At 41.1% G+C, this 19,879-nt stretch overlaps 4 protein-coding genes across 8 annotated transcripts; 1 reads left to right on the plus strand and 3 right to left on the minus strand.

Moving 5' to 3' along the window:
* Positions 1-2,194: 2,194 nt before the first annotated feature.
* Positions 2,195-6,116, minus strand: LOC129594203 (uridine phosphorylase 1-like). 4 transcript variants are annotated; one of them, XM_055490814.1, is made up of 8 exons: positions 5,952-6,116; positions 5,090-5,403; positions 4,375-4,507; positions 4,082-4,243; positions 3,557-3,745; positions 3,204-3,495; positions 2,896-2,967; positions 2,195-2,585 (listed from the first exon to the last, which is right to left on the minus strand). In XM_055490814.1, exons 2-8 carry the CDS (start codon positions 5,230-5,232, stop codon positions 2,338-2,340), a joined length of 1,239 nt encoding a protein of 412 aa, XP_055346789.1. In that variant the 5' UTR covers positions 5,233-5,403; positions 5,952-6,116; the 3' UTR covers positions 2,195-2,337. The 4 variants fall into 4 exon arrangements, with proteins under 4 accessions (XP_055346789.1, XP_055346791.1, XP_055346788.1 ...); XM_055490816.1 differs by lacking the exon at positions 5,952-6,116 and adding an exon at positions 5,448-5,577 and having other exon boundaries at positions 5,090-5,166; XM_055490813.1 differs by lacking the exon at positions 5,952-6,116 and adding an exon at positions 5,566-5,571 and having other exon boundaries at positions 5,090-5,482.
* Positions 6,117-6,706: 590 nt separating this feature from the next.
* LOC129594158 (uncharacterized) lies at positions 6,707-11,048 on the plus strand. Its single transcript, XM_055490749.1, has 10 exons — positions 6,707-7,873; positions 8,043-8,184; positions 8,411-8,590; positions 8,790-9,148; positions 9,215-9,336; positions 9,428-9,699; positions 9,768-9,850; positions 10,122-10,219; positions 10,385-10,636; positions 10,872-11,048. The coding sequence occupies exons 1-10, from the start codon at positions 7,486-7,488 to the stop codon at positions 10,887-10,889; spliced, it is 1,914 nt and encodes a 637-aa protein (XP_055346724.1). The 5' UTR covers positions 6,707-7,485; the 3' UTR covers positions 10,890-11,048.
* Positions 11,016-13,608, minus strand: LOC129594159 (troponin T, skeletal muscle-like). Its single transcript, XM_055490750.1, has 6 exons — positions 13,523-13,608; positions 13,038-13,203; positions 12,793-12,879; positions 12,464-12,610; positions 12,174-12,395; positions 11,016-11,663 (listed from the first exon to the last, which is right to left on the minus strand). The coding sequence occupies exons 1-6, from the start codon at positions 13,591-13,593 to the stop codon at positions 11,253-11,255; spliced, it is 1,104 nt and encodes a 367-aa protein (XP_055346725.1). The 5' UTR covers positions 13,594-13,608; the 3' UTR covers positions 11,016-11,252.
* Positions 13,609-15,791: 2,183 nt separating this feature from the next.
* Positions 15,792-19,837, minus strand: LOC129594193 (kinetochore protein NDC80 homolog). 2 transcript variants are annotated; one of them, XM_055490799.1, is made up of 11 exons: positions 19,678-19,837; positions 19,346-19,582; positions 18,872-19,127; positions 18,162-18,566; positions 17,991-18,093; positions 17,605-17,702; positions 17,400-17,541; positions 17,009-17,214; positions 16,596-16,907; positions 16,296-16,526; positions 15,792-16,152 (listed from the first exon to the last, which is right to left on the minus strand). In XM_055490799.1, exons 2-11 carry the CDS (start codon positions 19,546-19,548, stop codon positions 16,024-16,026), a joined length of 2,085 nt encoding a protein of 694 aa, XP_055346774.1. In that variant the 5' UTR covers positions 19,549-19,582; positions 19,678-19,837; the 3' UTR covers positions 15,792-16,023. The 2 variants fall into 2 exon arrangements, with proteins under 2 accessions (XP_055346774.1, XP_055346773.1); XM_055490798.1 differs by having other exon boundaries at positions 19,346-19,837.
* Between the last annotated feature and the right edge of the window lie 42 nt (positions 19,838-19,879).

Genomic DNA, 19,879 nt, shown 5'->3' on the forward strand with positions numbered 1-19,879 from the left:
CCCTGCCACTGCGAGCCGCCGGCTCTCTCCCGTTCCGGCGCGTACAATCATAGCAGTGTACAGTGTACATCCAGCAGTCTGTGCTAGGGATGTACGCACACTCACCACCCATCCCAACACGATCAGCGTTTGACGATGTCGGCCTGTGTGGATGATTAGGTAGTTGAGTGTCAGGATGTGTTTTTCCCCGACACCATGAGCCAATTTTTTTGTTCTTCTGCACAACTGCACTGACGCTATTTGTTTTTGTCTTATATGGTTTTAATCTTAGGCTGGGCAAGATTGTTATGTGCAGAAAGGTGATCCACTAGAGCGGCTTACCATATTTTGTCAGACCGCTACAAAAAAATAACTGACGTAATCTACGAGACTACGGCGTCATCGTTTGTTGAAAAATATTATCAAGGAAGATACAAACCATTAAAATGCGTTCTAAGCAAAGAAAGCGAAATGTATTATGTAATTGTAAATGTATTAGTATTTACTGAGTTCGGTAGGCTGTGCCGCTGTTGCATTAAAAAATTAAAGCATTTAAGGGAAGTGGGCCTGTACATGGTACCGAATTCGTGTACATGCACGAAAACTTTCACTTTCGCGCACTCTCAAACACATTTTTGTTTCGGTTTATGACGTTTTTGCCAGAAGATTTGTACACACGGGCGTGAAAACCGTTTGTGCGCGCAACATTCGGTTCGGGAGTTATGGCTATTACAAAATTCCAAAATGTTTAAAAGCGTTCAGGTGTACTAAAAGTCTCATTATGGACCGATCTCCCTCAAATTTTGCACGTAAATGCACATAACCACGAAGAACGTTTTTACGCCGATCCACTGTTCTAGCATGTTTTTCAAATTTTAAAATGAATTTCAAAAATTTTAAAATTCATTTTAAAATTTGAAAAAAATCATGGAAGTCTGGATCGGTGTAAAACGATCTTCATGGACGTGCGCATTTACGTGCAAAATTTGAGAGATCGGTCTATAATGGACTTTAGTACACCTGAACGCATTTAAACTTTTTGAATTTTTAATAGCCATAACTCGAACAATGTTACGCGAAAAATTTTCGCCGTCAATTAACCGATGAAGTGTGAGTGTCATCTTATACCCATTCTTTTTTGATACCTGAGAACAAAATGCCCAAAGGAACGCAATTTCGAAAACAATAATAACTGCGAAATGCCAAATGCGTATTGCTTAGTAATGTACAGTAACTACTCATGGCCAGTAATACATGGATAATTAGTTAATGATTTCTGCAACTTACGATTACTAACCATAAGCCAGTACGTTGGCACATATACACATACAATAGCTTAACAACATAACTTTAATTAAAACACAGCGGTACTGACGTAACACTGATAAACTGTTTCTGTGTAAGCAACAAGCCGCTCGCAAGTTAGCCAAGCTCCCTGTACAACAACCGGTTTTTGCGTGCCTTTACTTAATTAAAAGTCTGGTAAGTTGTTGTGATTTTATACGGGTTTGTAGTTGTGGCAATCGATGTTTTAGTATTATATACACCGCCATTATTGTACTATGCGTGTAATACATAATAGCTCGAAAATAACATGGTCAAAATAGGAAGATTACTTGGGTATTCGAAGCGGAACCGCAGCCCGGGCGCTTCATTCGATGGGACTAGTGACAATAGTTAAGCAAACATAGCCTGCGTATTGGCCGGCGTGTATGTGTGTATGTCGACGTTGCAGGAACAACGGAGGGAAAATTGAATGGCAGTTGCGCGCGCCGGCCGAGCGGACCCACATCCACACACAGCGCACTCACAGACTGATCGAATGTAATCCTAGCTGTAACCATCAAATCAAGGACGTTTACCCCGGCTGCCCCACCCGTTTTTCCCTTTCGCTGTTCCTGTATACTTTGGCATATAGAATCGATAACGCAGCGCCAGCACCCCATACTGAAGTGCCCCGGCCAACAACGTAATATGCGTCATTGGGTGGCCGACGCGATCGGCTGTTGAGCAGCCTTTTGTACGTACAACACGTACCGGCAGGGCAGACTGCAGCAAAAAGTTGTATGTGGGCAAATATTGGCATGCATCCCGTTTTTGACACCCTCTTCTTCCTATACCAAAACCCCGCGCACACCAATTCCCTTAATTGCCGCAACCGGAAATGTGGAAAAAATCATTTTAAATAACGATCAATAAGTACAACTTCAGCACAATTGATTATCGGCCGCTTTTAAGCATTTTCCATGTGCCGGGTGAAAACCTCTCGGCACACTCACAATCACAAAAATAATATGTCAAATACGACTGCATACAATGCAGTAAAATAAAAGTGTGGTACACATGGTCGAATCGGAATTATTTGCTTTTTAGGTGAATCTTGTGGGCTAGTTTATCTAACTCTTGCTTCATTATTTGTAGGCGACTCAGATCAGATGAAAACGGTTTTTCCGGGATGTTCTTTTCACGTAGGGTGGTTTTTTTGACCGCATTCGTGTATTTCGGGATTTCCAGTTTGGTCAGTTGCTGGTCAAGCTTTTTGCGGAGTTCGTAACGAATGTATTCGCCAGCTAATCGCTGCGGACGACTTTCCCATTCTTCTACATCTGTTTACAAAACAACTTTTGAATGATGAAACGCGCTACTCGAGTAGAATAAAAGATACCGATGCCAATATCAACATAAGATAATTGGATACCAATATCAATATAAAATATTTGATGCCAATATTAATATAAGATAAATTTCCATTCTTCAACATCTGTTTACAAAACCGCTTTTAAATAACAAATGCACACGCTAGATTAACAGCTACCGATGCCAAGGCCAACATCAATATTAGATAATTTTGCCAAATTTTACAGGAAAGTTTAAGGATAAATTGAGTACATTTGCAGATATTAAAATTATAGTTACCCGATGCATTAGGCGCTTCGAATAAGGGCTCGTCAATCATACCATTCTGGATGACCACCGAAATGCTTGCCGCTGTAAAACTGACAATGATATAAGCGAAATTTAATCAACATGCTATTTGTAGAATCAAGGCCGCAAATAATTAAGATTTTGCTCTTACCGGAAATATTAACAAAATTAATCATGTAATTCGTAGAATTATTAACATGGTTCAGAATAAGAGTATGCTCTTACCGGAAAATGGTAACAAAATTAACCAGCATGCTGTTCGAAGAATTATTAACACGATAATTAAAGAGTGCCTTTACCGGAAATGTTAACGAAATGCGTCAATGCTGCAAAGCTCAGTGATTCCATATCCATATTGCGAATACTGTGCGTTTGTTGGCAGTTTTGGAGGTGCTTAACTTTCTCCAAATGCGAATAATCACAGAATGCTCCATCCAGTCGCGCCTGTTCTTCGAAGTAGCCGGATGTGCATAACGTGTTGCCGACAATCACCGGGAAGTGGATGTTCACACTGGACGCATGAAACAACAAATCCTGCACCATGTTCTGATCGAGAACTGCCGGTCGGAAGACGGCATGACCCAGAATATGCTGTCAGAAGCTTATTTTGAAAACCCAAGTAAAAATTATACTATTGTTTCTTAGCAGTTGCCTGTTCGTAAAAGGACTGCATGGATGCGTTGTACACGTGCTGCGTGATGACAGTCGTGCCGGGTCGGACTCCCACACCGGTGCTGATACCGATGCGTAGAAAACGGATAGCCTTTTTCGCTTTTCCATAATGCAGCAGCTTAAACAGTTCGTTCAGTAAAATGGACATGTTGGAATTTCCCACTCCGTGCTAAACAAAAGTTCGGGGACTGTGTAGCGAACAAGAATTCGTCATTTACACGTTCAAACTACTGTTTTCCTTTAAGTACTATTTGCTTTTTATTCAACCGTAATACAAATTACAGGAACGCGACAACATTCGACAGCTAATTGCTACCGGCTTTTATAGCACGGACTGTCACTGTTTCAAAATACTTTTTCCAAAAGCTGTGGTCAGTGTTCGAAATTCACAACTAGCGCTAGAAGCATATTTTTTTAAATCTTCAAATCAACATAACACAATCAACCTTGCGTATGTACGAGTACTAATTTTCTATTAATCTAATACAAAATAAAAGAGTCTTACACTGGCGATGAGCACCGGTCCAACTTTGTACAACACAAACCGAGCATGCGCTCCACAAAGGTCAGCCACCCCTAATCCCACCGGGGCACTAATCTTCAGTAGTTCCATGCAATAACCGGCAAACTTATACATCCTGGCTGGTGTATCGCCTACGCAGACAAACTGCAGATTTTTACTTGACGTTTCAAGACGGTACCTTGCGCGCGGTGCACCGAAGCATAATTATGCATTTGCGCGGTTTTTACAAATTTGAAAAATAACGAAACCGTAGAAGACAAAACACAGAAAGGTACCTGAACATCATGGAAGAGGCTGGGCGACTGTTCAACCGATGCCAGCATATCCAAGTGGTACAAATATTCCGATTGTCCCGCTTCGCATTGCCGGTGGATGTGCGGGTTGGGCACTTCGAATAGTTCGTCATTCCTAATAATTATAGCAAATGTTTTTATGTCTTTGTGCCACAAGAAAGTCTGAATAATAACATATTGCATTGTTAAAATGGATCGGACGTCTATACAGTAATTCTGCAATTTTATTGTAAACTACATGCACATTCTTACAGGCGCTTCTGGCAGCATAATTTAAGGTGTACTCGTAATACCGTATTGGAGTACAGCTAGCTGTAGTTTATCATCATTTTCTTAATTTACTGTACTTATATTTGGAACTAATTTGATTCTTAATAAAGCGCATGGCCATGATGGCTTCGCGTTATATTGTACAGACTCTTCTATCTCCAGATGGTTTTGTTAATTGTCACAAACACTGAAACACAAGTCATGGTAATTTCCTTTTGGTAAACAACTGTATACAGTATAGCGCATAATTAAAGACACACATATCTTTATATAAGATACGATAGTCGGACATTTGTATTGTGTAAGCAGTCGTCTAACATTAATATTTCACTTATACACTAATATAATGTTATTATTAATAGAAGTAGTAAAGCATAGCCGGAGATTAGCATGTACTCAAGTATAGTGGCATGAACTAACTGGTTACCTGGTGGATTTGGTGGAAATTTCGTTGTCATCCTCGTTTGTGTGTTCTCGTCGAAGAACGCTGGTCTCATGTTGATTCTGCAGTATTTTTGAGTAAATAACAGCATGCCGCAATGTTGATAAATTGTCTACAGTCTCTTTCATTTCTCCAGGTAAATTCTGAGTGTACTGGCAATAATCTTCAATCTGCTTGCGAAATTTATCAATGCTCTCGAGCGCATCCACCGCCAGCTGCGCTAATTCGCTCCAGTCCTCATCCTCATCAACAAATTCAACTTTTTTCGGTCTAACCGGAACCTTATCGCTTTTTTCTTCCTGTCGATTGCCAACACTTTTGCGCACTTTTAGCATTTTCTTACCAAGTTGGGTATTATGTACTCGTAGAAGCAGTTTTCTGCCAAAGTTTAAAATTAGGAGGCAGGACTAAAGTCTTAGGAAAAGATTTTAGCTACTTTATAATAAGTAAGTACTCCTTACGCTTGTCGTCCGTCATTATCTGTGCTCGTATGAGTACATTGCTGAGCAACATTTTGTTAAATACTCGTACATACTTTTTGGTGTAATGTAATATATTAAAATTAATAATTCATTAATAATAGATAGAAGTGATACAGCATTCAGTATGCGGTGTTACAGTAGATAAAAAAAATAAAATTGCGTCATGTAAAAGTTTATACATGTAGGGACTCGTTTTTAAAACGTTTGTCCATATTGAGTAATTGATTTAGCGCTCGCGAGCAGGAGCAACGAACAAAAATTGTGACGGCCAAGGTCACATGTACGAACCCGGTGTGGTTTGAGCGCTAAGTGTTGTAATTGTAAACAAACTGTGCGCGTAGTTTACTCCATCAGTTTGCGATTACCTAAGTCAGTTGCTTGATCATATGGCTTCTGAATTCCTCTAAAATTTCCAAACAGTTTTCCGTCAAATCATCGAATAAAACTTTGTTATTATACATACTGGTAGTGAAAATTAGCGGAATGTCACAAAATGCTACCCTTGGTCTAAAGAACGTATCAATTAGTAGATACTGAAAGAATACAGTCGCTGCACGTGTGCTCGGGAAAAGTACTACTCGTATATAGTACAGAATTAAACTAGAGCTACCACAGTACCCGAGAATTACAGGCAATATAAAATATGGGCCAACAAGAACTGATGTATTACATGTTACAGTTTGCATTATAACTTACCGCAATTTGTAGTATAGCCGAATTCGGCAATATACTCTGCGGGTATGCGTATCATGACTCAATTTGCATATATGCATTTCGGTTGCGCCGACAGTGCTCTGGTACAAATTAAAAAACGCCTCCACCTAGTTGTTAAAAATGTATCAAAGGTTATTGTTTGTCCATCAAAAACCTATTTGTGAGCATGGCGGAATGATAATGAGAATTTGCTTTATAACCAATAATTTTATACAACACGGCCACTTGGCCGCTGCATATCAGGATCGAGAATGGTTTCGAAATATCTTATGCGCTCCCATTGAGCCGGTTTATTAGGCAAATTATGCGATGTATTTATGTGAGCGGTAGGCTTTAAGAAACGGTCAAGTATTGCGCCAGACGGTACATATTTATTCCGTTATTCCAATTTATCAGGTGTATGATAAATTATTGTCCACTTAATTGGCCGACTCCATGCACTGACAGTGCACGACAACCTGTTGCTTATTGCCGCATCATTCCCGCGCCTGCGGATGCTGGGACTATTTTTGCTATCCGATCCGCACGGTACAACCGGCGACCAGTTCCTACCGTGACAGTTCCACTGGTTCCGTTAAATGATGCTACTGTGTGCGCGGTTTAAAATCCAAGTTCATTAGCAGTTTGTATACAGTAATAATCTTATACTGTGAATAAAATACAAACGTGATGCGGTGTTTGTCTATTACACACTGGACTGGCTTTGTTACATTTATGGTCAGTCGCAGGTAACGTTCAGGCAAGTCTTGGGATGTTCGTGATCAAGTGATTATTTTAAGAAATTGCGCAGATGATGGTTGACAATGGGTGATCATGCATGATGCAGCAGCTGATGATTTTTAGTATGTTGATATCGGACAAAAATCGTCCGGATCTTTTGGGAGATAAATTCATCCAGGTTTCGGACTTCTGTTCGGCTGTGATTTATGCAAGCACGCATAAGTTATTTTTCTTAGACATATGTACTTGAGCTTATCAAAAACTTTTGGTATAATTTCTTAAGTTGTGTTTATCTTTAAGCGGAAACCGTTTATCTTTAAGCGGAAACCGTTTATCTTTAAGCGGAAACCTTTAAGCGGAAACCATAACCATAGTTCACATAACATTACTATGTTGGATGTCGGTTTGATGTTTCCGGAAGAGCGCGTTTTGTTATAAACTATTCCTTTTAACGTTTTTGTGTAAATGGACCCTGTAAAAATGCCGAAAAGCGCATGCTGTGGAGAAGCGTGGCCATTTTTTTACTCGTGCATTTCGTCATTTCGAAAGCGATGGAGTGTATGTGCCGGCAACGTTCAAACAGAAATTCATCCAGAATCAGAACCATGCCGGCCTTGTTACCGCAATCGCAGGCATAGCAAGCTTAAGCGATTTACCTGGTGGAAATCGGTTTGCTACCATTATTTAGCAGATGTTGTTATTACCCGAATTTATTTGTTACTTACGTGCCAATGGTTATTGCTGTCATGGATAATGCCTGTGATGGATGCTGCCGTGTTCACTTCCGATCCGCGCTACCGACTCTGGCCCAATCCCACCAGGATACCTTACCAAATAGAGATTAACAATATAAGTAAGCCTGATGTGTTATGGCGAACCAAATTAATTAAAGTAAACACCTTCATGTATTAACAGCCTACAGCATGTGTAAAAATCTAACAGAATATAAGATCCACACTTCACAAATTGTAATCAACACTGTGTAGTATAGTCTTTCAAAATTTTACTCGTTTTCTTTGTAGATTCACAGGACTTCAACTCACTTATGGCTGCCATGGCGCAGATATCTTCGGATACAGCCCAATGCATCCAGTTTATTCCTTATGACGCCAATATTGACAGGGGCGCCGATTTTGTACTGTTTCGTAACCGGCTTACCACAGGGTGAGAACTTTACAGAATTATACCGGAATTTTCGAATTCGGATATTATTCAGCATGGGCTCATGTTTTACCGTAGATACATACACGGTGCATGTGTTTACCGGTACACAAGTTAATATTAGTCACAACAAACATAATTTTCTGTGCCCCTGTAATTTTTAAACGCATTAACACATTCTCATAAGCGCATCGAAGTGTTAACGGCGTCATTAATATGCTTGTCATAGAATAATTGATATTTGCTACACATTTCCTGGATTGGTTACCAACAACGGATTCGGCCAAGTAGCAGTCGTATTTGGCTCCAACAGTTGGCCCGGTAATAATGCAACGGGTGCCAGTATTCCCGGGATTGGCAGCGGCACCACGATCGGGCAGCCCAACTTACCAGGCGCTTGTTTAGATAGGTACAGTAAGAAAATCATTACTATGGACAAATACTATAGAAAATCATTACTATCATTACTATAGCAAATCGCTATCATTACTATCAGTATTATTAAAACTCATATAAATACTACTGTGTAGAGAAATTCAACCCAAAGTAACAGTAATGTAACGCGAGTTCCATTGAGGCCCGGCAAATAATCCGTTCCATTTATTTAGCCAGCGTGACACGATGCGCGTACTGATGAATATTCTGGGTATTCGTAACGAGCACAACCGCAACGATCGCAGCTCGTACCTGGCCTTTCAGTCCGCCGATCCCAATACACTGGTAACGTCCACTCTACAAAAGTACAACATCTTTACGCCGTACGCCAATAATTCCGTGGCCACAATCGCCAGCACCTTCGATTATAATTCGGTGACCTTAGTCACCGGACAGCAGTATGCTGCATCGCCCAATGCACCGGTCTTTGTTCCGCTGGGAACGAATATCATTGGGCAGCTGCCCCGGCTCAGCCGCACCGATTGCTTGCTGATGAATTTACTGTACAGCTGCAGTTCGCCATGCCCAGACCGTAAGCAATCTTCCTTGAACCTTACACTGAAGTGGGTTATTTTATTTAATCAAAATTTCTTCGCAGCATATACGTCTTCCGGCACGGTAATTTTTGGAACTCCTCGGACCTTTCTTAAACATGTATACTGTCCGCCGTTGACAGCGTCCAGCTTTCTGACAACTCCACTGGTGATTGGCGATGTAACTGTAAGTAAAGGAAATCGGATATTGCCTGGATTAAATAAATTACGTTTGCTTTTATTTTGGTCAAGAACTTTGTACAATTTTATACATGCAGATAACCAATGCCCCGGGTGTGGCATTTCGCTACACAATAAGTCCTCAAGCGGGTTACCTATCCGTGATCAGTACGACGAAGTCATTTCCGGGCCGCCCAGATTTGCCGGCTGGACGGATTGTGCTCACACAGATCCCCAGCAAAGGTTTTGTCAATGGACAATTTACCGTGACCGCTATTTCGACCAGCGGGGGCTTGCAAGGCACCACTACCGTCACGTTGACGGTCAACTGTGTGCCGAATTTTGTTTCGTCCTATGGAGGAAGACCCACGTAACTACCAGATGCACTCGTCTTGATCAGCAGTCTTTGGATACAAGACAAATTTAATTTTTCTGTAGATTCACACAGCCGTCAAACATTGGACAACCCACCACATTCGCCACGCCCAACCAGCCACCGGACGTATTTTCCATTACTATTGGTTAGTAAAAATTATTGCATTAAGTTATTTGCTGGAAGCCGCGCGTGGTTGTCGAAAATAATTTAATAATGGTTAAAATTTAAAATAGGTATTTAGACAACAATGCAAAACAATATTTAAAAAACAGTGGACAATGTAGCTTATTTTCTTTTCTACAGCCGTATTCCATCGCTAAGTTATGGTCATGGGTTTTATTTTGATGTATTTATATAAATTTATATGTACATATATTAATTTACACTTGAAGTAATTAATTTCGTCAATATATTAGGTTCCAATGAATCTCCGGGTATATATGTCAACTGTTACAACGAAGACCTTCCAAGTAACGCCGCAGTTTATCTTCCCAGCTGTGTTGGCTTCGTACAGGTACAAAGCCACTACAAACCCTTCCTTCTTAAAAAATCGCTTAGGTTGTAATACCGTTGTATCACAGGTTCCCTAATAAAAGCAGATTACCATTATACACTATCCCGTATGTACGGCAACGCACATTTTCGTCTTGTAACAAACAATTTTTCTATACTGTGGTAGGCAGCCGATCCAGAAGGCGGACGAGTGTCATACTATGTGACGTCACCCTTCCCTGATGCCAACTTTAACCGCGATTATTCCGTAACACAGGACGGCGTCATTTGTTTCGGCGACAACAACGGTCTTCTTCCCGGAAATCCTCCCGATATTTTCCCCTACGCAAGCCCCATTACGAGGACCGAGGACATCTACGTTGCGGCTGTTGACCCCATCGGTGGAATAAGTGTTATTCACTACAGGATATTTATTCAGGTACTGGACGGTTTTTACTGTATTTTCGCATTTTTACGTACATAATTAGACTACTGTCCGTAATGATTAAACTTTCTTAGCATTCATTCATTCTTTTTTATCAAAACTTGTACAAGCAATGCCATTCACACTAGACTTCAAAATATTATTTCGTATGTACATATTGCCGTTAACAAGGTCAACGGTGCTAATTTCTGTGCGTAAAATAAAAATTCAGTTTCCTCTTTTTTTGCAGTGCGCTCCTATTGGTTAGTCCAGCGGATGCACGGATCAAGAAACAACACTCTACCAAAATCTTAAGCCACCTGAAAATTTCTGTAACTAGTAACGTACCTAGCTAATTTCTTCAGTGAACCCGCTCCAATAAGCAAATCGGTTTTGTTTTTGTATCAAAGTGGAAAACGCCATTGCGTACAGCATTTTATAAACCATTTTTAATGTACCCAGCGCCCATACCTCAGTAATTCGCCTATTCCACTTATACAGAGTACATCGGTATGCAAGAAAAAAATTTACGCTGACTAGATTGTTTACTCAAACACCGTACAGTTAAACTAGCAAATATCGATGCACAACGTTAAGCAGCGCAGTACATTATGCAACGACGCGATGACCTTTACTCCTCTTCCTCGGCCACTTCCTCTTCGGCCTGATGGGAAGAGTAGCGGCTGCTGCCATAATTATCCTCATCGTGGGATGCTCCCCCGCCACCGTAGGTGTTCTCGGCGGGCTCCTCCTCCAGATCCTCGGCGTAGGAGTGACGTTGGCGCTCTTCACCCTTCTCCTTAATCCAGGTCTCGCGCTTCTTGGCCAGTGGTTTATTGAGTTCCGGTTTATCGTCTTTCTTGTTGGAGGTGTCAAAAAGGCCGCGCTTATCACCGAATGTCCGTCGGTCCACCTGGCGTTCGTGCTTGCTGACGATGCGGACTTTGGGCGGGAAACGTGAGCTGGCTTGTTCCGCATCCAGACCGGCGGCTTCGTACTTCTTCTTGTTAATTTGACGCTGACGTTCGTTCAGTTCACGCAACTGCATAATGTAATTAACATATGGTCAGTACTTCTGTAAACAATATTTGTATGCCCGAAACATTAAAATTAATGTTAACAAGTTAAGAAAGAAAGTGAGGGAGACCTAAAGTAATGCTCAAAAAGTACTGCAACCAAAAAATGCTTAGTGCATTCGTGCAGTTATTATTGCAAAGATTCGCTACTGCAGTATTTCCGGATACAAGAAACTCTTTTGTATAAAAAAGACGTTTTGTGAGCCTCTCGATTAAGGAATATAGGAGTGATCTTTGGATAATAGAACCACGTCATATAAAATTTTATTTACAGACTTCACTGTGCTACTTACAAGTTGCAAATAATCAATATTATGTACTCGTGAGATCAGCTGTGTTAGCATGAGTTAAATTGTCAACGTCCAGATTTTATTAACAGGTTAGCGTACAGTACAGTTACTACACTACAGTATTAGCGTACAGTTTGCATCGTAAGTCGTATACTGCACTGCATATACTGCATTGCCCATACGTACGTCATATTCTTGACGCTTAGCGCGTTCTTCCAGATCGTATTTAGCGGTCTCCACTTGAATGATGAGTTTCCACAGCTCTTCCGCCTTCGCCTTCAAGCCGGTGTTATCCAGACCTTCCACGGACAGTGGTTTAATGCGGTCACTGATGGTCTTGCGTTTCAGAGCTTCCAGTTCGTTGGAGTTCAGGCCCATCTCGGTCTTCGCTTTGGAGATGTTCATGAACTGTTTAACAGTTTCCGTTGCATTTCCATGACCCTTTGAGCACCTCACGGACATTTTACTTATTTTACCTTGTCAATGGTGCTTTCGCCCTTCTTTTCCTTATCGATGACGAAGTTGCGCCCGCCCGACATGGCAGCTGCCGCGGCGGCTTTCTTGCGTTCGGCTTCTTCTTGCTTGCGACGTTTATCCTCTTCCGCCTTTTGCTTGCGATCTTCCTGTGAGGCAGTAATTTTAGATTATGTGGCTATGATTTTGTTACAAAGTTAGTCTCCCATTTGGACATGTTATTCATACCTGCACTCGGAACATAAAAACTACCGTAAAAGTGTGCAAAAAGCCTAATGAGACGTAGTTGATTTCAACTTGAACTTGCATATCACAAGCAGTAAATGCATACCTCTTCACGCTTGCGCTGTTCTTCCAGTTGTTTCTTTTGCTGTTCCAAAGCTCGCTCTTCTTCCTCACGCTGTTTTTGCCGCTGGGCCTACAAATGCGCATAAACCATGGCCAATCTGCATCATGACCTTTGCGCGATTCGGCGACATGCATTAACGTATTATTACTACATGGTTACACTGCACGATAATATTTCAACTTTACATGTAAGGATTAAAATAAATATTGATTTCTATATGGTTTTACCTGTTTTTCCTTCAGACGCCTTAGCTCTTCATCTTCCTTTTCACGCTGAATGCGGCGTTGTTCTTCAATTTCCCGCAGGCGTGCCGACTCTTCATCTTCATGCTTTCGAGCCTTGGCTTCCATCAGCAACTGAGCCTCCGTTTTCTGTTCTTTTGGCTCTTCCTTCCTGCACAAATGTGCCACATTAGCGCACGGTGCTATCTGTGCACACATCATTATGTATGTAAAATTGTAAACGTGCGAAGCCGATGATGGACGATATATCACTAATTACCAGTACAAAGAAACTGTCCGTACAACATTAGTAATACTACAGACTCAAAAGGTCCCAAAAGTTGTAATTTCAAATGCAAGCTGAATTCGCTATATAGCCAGCCAAACACTCAATCATATCTCTAAATAAGTAGTTTCCTAAAATGGCACATGTTGCTGTTAGAATTACTGTATACCGGTACCGTACTACGTACAGCATGCATAATACGCACCTGGCTTTAACCTTTTCCTCATCCCTGCAGACAAAACATGAATGATAATAATATACAACTGCACATTTCATTATCAGATTAAATTAGTTTTCTCTGAATGAAAAACAAAAAGCAAATTAAGGCGACCGCGATGACCTTTGCCACAAGGTAACTACATAAGCGGATAACCGCTAACTGCAAAGCGGTAAAGAGCACTATTAATTTAGTTCTTTAACGTTAAACCAGCAAACATTAAGCTGGTTTGGAGAAAAGACAAACTTGTGTAGTAAGTCCGGCACTTACTCCGCATCTCTGGAAAAGAAAAAAAGTACTGGTTAGAAATTCGTGACTGAAAAGTCTAATCTAGAATCATATAAACGCATGTCGTAGTTGGCTATGTGAAATCGTATTAATACAGTAATAATCATTTAACCGTGTACTCAAAGATCGATGCAGCTAACATGCAACGTACTCGTCCATGATTTGCAAATACCGGTAAGTTTCGATTAGGTTACACTTTTAACGAAAGTTTAGGTACTGTAACTGTAATTTCTTCTGAACGACGGTTTACAGTATAAACATAAGGATGAAATTTCGTCAGCCGATGAAAAAATTCCCCTTGTCGACGATGGAAAAATGTTTATATAGCGCGTTAAAGCGATAACGAGTAACAACTAACACTAAACGATTGCAATTTTGCAAATAACCGTATTAATTAAATTGTAAGACACTTACTCCATCCATCCTCCTTCTTCGTCCGACATTTTGGCAATTACAAGTTAATCAATAAATCTGGCTAGGCTGACCCAAAGCGGCAGCAATTACAGGCGCAATTAATAATGCAGGATCGTTACAGTCAGATGTCAAATGGTGGGGATCTTGTGGAAGGTCAGACAGCGTAAATGCAAAATGCCGAAGTACTAGTGCGACACAGTGCAATTTGATGATGAGAATCCCGTGTGTCCGCTGAAGAAAAAATTCCTAGCGTCGCTATTGCATATTTTGCCGGGTAACAGAATTATGCCGGGGATGCTGCACAGGCCTGTCAAGAAGTGCGCGGTTGGGTGGAAAGTATGCAGTGCAGTCGGATAATATTATTTTCTTGAGTGATGATACATAACACTGTCGGCTTAATGGAGATCTGACTCACTGCAGTGTCTCGACCAAAGACTTCATAAACTGTTTGATGCGTAATCAAACATTTTATGTAATTACGGTAATTTCTTCGAAAACTTTAGTATATTGAGGTGGCATAGTCATAAAATTAGTGGTTATGTAATTATTAAACTGAAATTCTGTTTAATGTGCAATGTACACCTAATGGAATCTAAAGTTGTATATTGGCCGATATTCTCAGTGAATGAATAATAACTACGGTAGCGAACTAAACATAAGTTTCATTCACATTTCTCCAATTTTTATGATCGAATACCCCATCAGTATTTATTAATACAATGGAAGTCTTTTGTAAAAACCCAACAAACTGTAATACATGTATATGATGCTTTTGTGTGCACTTTCGTATTTTGCTTGCGCCAAGTCCGGAAACCTGCGAAAACGGGCGCGATTAAACGTTTGGAAGGAAGATTTTCACAAACTAATTTATGCACCAGACTGTTTTTGCATTTTATTTTAATTATGTTGCATCAGACTTGCCATTCAGTCTGCATGAGTAGTACCTCTGAAGTATGCAAAATCAGTGACGCACAAGCTTGCAACGTTGAATCAAGTGCCACAAATGGAAATCTAGGCTGGTTAGCCACACTATGCACACTGTACAGTACATATTAGTCGTGCAACTGCGTTCAACTGTGTATACGCCTCCAGGGTGATATGTAAGTACCGTACGCGGATGAATTATTTTCTTAGCCATTTTCCTTATCCACCGTAATTATTTTAAGCACCTTCGCATGTCCGAACGGAAACTTGGCTATTTTCAGATTTAAACCGTAATCTTATCCATGCTCCTCATGTTACGTTCTGCGTGCCAGATTTCTGTTTTTCCTAATCCCGGCGTGGATGCGCAAATCAGTGTTGTCAGCGTCACTGTCGCCGGCTCTGCGTTGCAGCCTATGATGATGCGATAAGAGCGCTAACGTTTTATTCTAACTTCCGTGCGTTTCAGATGTAGCGAAAGTTGCGGAGTGTGCCAGTTACAACTTTGTGTATCTGTACAGTTCATTGTACCAAAGCAAACGCTAAGATACAACAGATACCGTAATTAATTTTCTAGACTGCGCACGGCACTATTTAAAGTAAAGCAATCAATTCACATTTAATTCACATCAATGAAAGAAAAATAAAAGCAGTGACCATATTTTGTACAATGTAGAGAATATCCACTCAAGTAAGACAAACTCAATTTAAAAACATCTAACGCGAACTAGTAATACCAGAATAAATCATAAAAACGAACGCAAGACTTTGAGCATACCAATGCAGAAGATCGAAAGCAGGTGAGAAGACGCAGTAAAAACATAAACCGAACTTGTAAACCTACGACGTATTCTAGCGTCAAACAGCTATTTCTGGCTATCGGTGCCCTCCAGCGCCTCGGTCATTCCACGGATATACTGCCCTTCCACTTGTTTAGCTTTTTCCCCCACAGCGGCCATTCGATTAGTATAGCGGTTTAAATGCTCAACGCGAGACTACAAACCAAAAAAATCACACAATGCTAGACAAGGACGGAATATCGAATCTTTAACAACACCAATAATACTAAGAGTCTAAGACTGCAACTAGAATCGAAAGCTTCGAATGATAACGTGTGTATAAAACTCGGTAAAAGTACCTGCTGTTTCTCTGAAATCTTTTCCAGGACTTTTTCCGAGGCGGCCTTATGTAAAGCCACTCTACCCTGCAGCTTCTTGAAGGTGGATGCTTTCGTATTTCGCTTGCGCTGGGCGCCCTTCAGCTGACTGTTCAGTTTGTCCAAGTTGGCTTCGCGTTCCGACAGTTCGCGCATCAGACTCTGTTTCTTTTCCAGTAATTTGCTGAGATCAGGGAGACTTTTCTCGTCTAACTAAAAACATAATACAAATCGTAAAGATTTCAGCACTGAATTAAAAAAAACATCTTCACATCCTTCTACCTCAAAGGAACTTTGCGCTTTTGCCAGTCCCTCCTTTTCAACTTGATAACGTTCGGCTTCTATCTTCAGTGCTCCAAGGGCCTGCTCCAACTTAGCAAATTCAGCGGCTTTTTCATCGTTAGCTTGACGGGTTTCCTCGGAGTGCTTTTGATAAGAAGCCATAATTTGTTCCAGGGTCTTCTTGATCACCGCCATGTATTCCGTCATATCTGTCTGGTCACCGAAATCGGGAATGTTAACTACGCCAACAGCTGGGACCTTTCCGCACAGATCAAGGACAGCCCGTCTCACGGTCTGAATTGATTCCCGCATCTGAACAAAAAACCCCACAATTTAACAAATTGTGCGATAATAATTCATAATTCTTCAAAAAACAACCAAATAACTTTGTGGGCGGTAGAAACGTGGCTTACAAGATGGCATAATGTAGACTTCTTCATCATTTGCTCTTCTATTCGGGCCTGAAGCTGGCTCAACTGCTTCATCAGATCGTTTCTGGCATCCTTCTGGCTCTGTATTTCGTTCTCAATCTCAAGTACTTTGTCCTTCTTTAACGGTTGGGTCTGAACCTGCTTTTCCAGCTGTGCAACTTGGGCTCGCAATTCAGCCAATTCTTTTTCTACGAGCATAAAAATCACGGATGAAATCAAGACTGCAAAGATCCAACAGCGTCTGGATTAACGCAAAACCCTTTCACAAATTCAAATGCTAACAATTATGACAAACAGGGAAGCCATGTAACGTTCAGTACGCGTCTCAATGCGATAAATGCAACTCTGGTAGTTATTGTTAGTATTTTTTTACCTTTAGCCTGCAATGCCGGACCAGCAGCAATAATCTCGCGTTCCGCTTGAGTTGTATTTCGTTGATATTCCTGGAGTTTTGCGGTGTTCTGAGCGCGACTCTGCATCACCGCTTCGTATCGGTTCTTCAGGATTTCCAATGACTGAAAGTAAAATCACTATTTTTGTTACCAATAAAATAAACTAAATTTATTTCGATCACGTACTTCGTAATTATTTATCCGGTCGTTTAACTTTTCCTGCTTCTCATCCAGTTCAGCTTTCAGACCGTCTGCTTTGGCTTTCAAATCTCCAAATTTATCGACTGAAATCAAGAAAATAAAACGATCTGGGGAAATGCACAACTTTATAGTACTGTTTGCATTAGCGAATACGCGATTACCGGTAAATGATCGTCAATTTTATAAACGATGTGCACTACGAGTGTCCAGATCGTAATCCAGAAGCTCGAAAAGGTCGCTTCAGTAAAACATTTGCAGACAGACGCAAATCAGCATGAAATTAAATTAACGCGCCAATTTGGAAAAAATGAAATAAACAAGGGGAATATGAAACCGCTACAAGTACACGGCAAAACATACAAAATACTTACACAATTTCTGATCAAATGCCTGAATCAGATCATCATCGCTGCCATGTTCCGAGTATCCGCTGCAAAAGCGATGATATGCTTCGATCATCAAATCCATTCGCAACTAAAAAGCACCCGGAATAATCTCCGTACACACTTCACTAACGCTTCAAAACATCCAGCCAGACTAACCTTATAAAAGAACGCGTCCGTCGATAGATCATCATCCGCGTCCCCGTCCGGCTGGATTTTGAAAAACCCGGCAAGCCGCGATTTTGACCCGGTGAGATTCAACCACATTAACACGATTTCCCGCATCCAATCGAGAAATCCGCACACCGTCGGCCAGGCGGAGTTGATATTCGGGGAAGTTAAAGTGTTCTTCGTCAATTTCTGATAGTACGGATAGCCTAGCTTTTGGCTCCATTTGGGCACTTCTTCCTCAAGCTTTTTCTCGCCCGGATCGTAGCCTCCAAACAGAACGCCCAGAAGATGGTGGAACACCTTGATAAGCGTGGCCCTATCGATGGGCACCAAATGCCGCACCTGCAGACGATGTTTGGGATTTTTCCAGTCGAAATTGGTCGCTTCCAAAAGCTGCAGCAAAACAATTATTTCACTAATCTATTTTGAGTGGACTGCACAAAAAAGAAAGGCAACCTACAGAACCAACCTACAGTATCTGTATACAAACACAAAAAATCTGCGCAAACAATATTGTATCTAACAACAAAAAAAGAAATCTACCAAGTCCCATTAAAAATACGAAAAAAGGAAATCTACCGACCATTCCATACAATCACATCAGCTAATTACAGTGTTTTATAAAAATCATAAACAAATACTGTTACAGTGTTACCAATACAGTTATAGCAGCGTCAACAAAGTTTTCTACTATGTACCTCAAGCAGCTTTGTCATCGCCTGATACTGCCATTCGTGATTCGCTAGCGGTCGCGGATCCTCCGTTAAGGGCGCCGCAGAATGATGCGATAAATTGGCGAACACACCGATACTCGACGCTCGCACCATAAAGTCACTGCTCTGTATGCTGGCGGACGTGGTACGGGATTCTTCGTGAGATGGCTGTTGTGAGAATTGGCTGTATTGTGATCCTTGCTTGAAGTTGTTAACGCTCGAAGCGTCTGCCTGTGCAAATCTATCAAGAAAAACAGTTTGTACTTCGCGTGTATTGCCAGTCAACAATTATACTGTAATCCCATTCTGGAGTTTCAAGTTGCAATCCCACTCTTAGTAACGTCAGCAAAATCTTGCCATAAAAAAATCCATAAGGATAAAAATGAAACAATAACAGTATGGTATCATCTGCAGCAGTTAATAATTCAAAGCGAACATTAAATGACAAGGGGAAAGTACCTCTCGGCCAGAGGAGTTGACTGAGGTAACATGGAGTCGCGATACGCGCTCATACGGTGAATATCATTGTTGCTGGCAAAAAACGACATATTCTTGTTGAAATCCGATGGTCGGGGGATAAGGGACTGCAGGGAGCTAGCAGGGGCCAAGGGACGCGGATGCGCAGATGGCCGCGGGCGAGCATTACTGCCGTAGCTGAACATTTTTGAAACCCTGGATGGCAGAGGCCCCTAATAACTAGTAAGTAAGGAACGATTGAAATTAAAGCAAACCCATACAAGCAACTAACAAGCAAAACAGTGAAAACACTAAACAGCACTGGAAGCACCGACCAATCTTTAGAGTTCAGATCCTATCATCGGGAAACTAGTTCAAACAACTATCCAGCCAAAACTCAAAGTCTAAAAAAATTTCAAACGTTTCTCGCGTTTCCGTTTACTGCCGTACTGAGATGTGAGGCTGGTGAGAAAAGTAAAAAGGACCATGCGCTGATTTTGGTCCGTACTCAATACTACTCGTGTATGGAGCCGTTAT

The sequence above is a fragment of the Paramacrobiotus metropolitanus genome, unplaced genomic scaffold, assembly GCF_019649055.1.
Source record: "Paramacrobiotus metropolitanus isolate TYO unplaced genomic scaffold, Prichtersi_v1.0 Parri_scaffold0000066, whole genome shotgun sequence".
Lineage (NCBI taxonomy): Eukaryota > Metazoa > Tardigrada > Eutardigrada > Parachela > Macrobiotidae > Paramacrobiotus > Paramacrobiotus metropolitanus.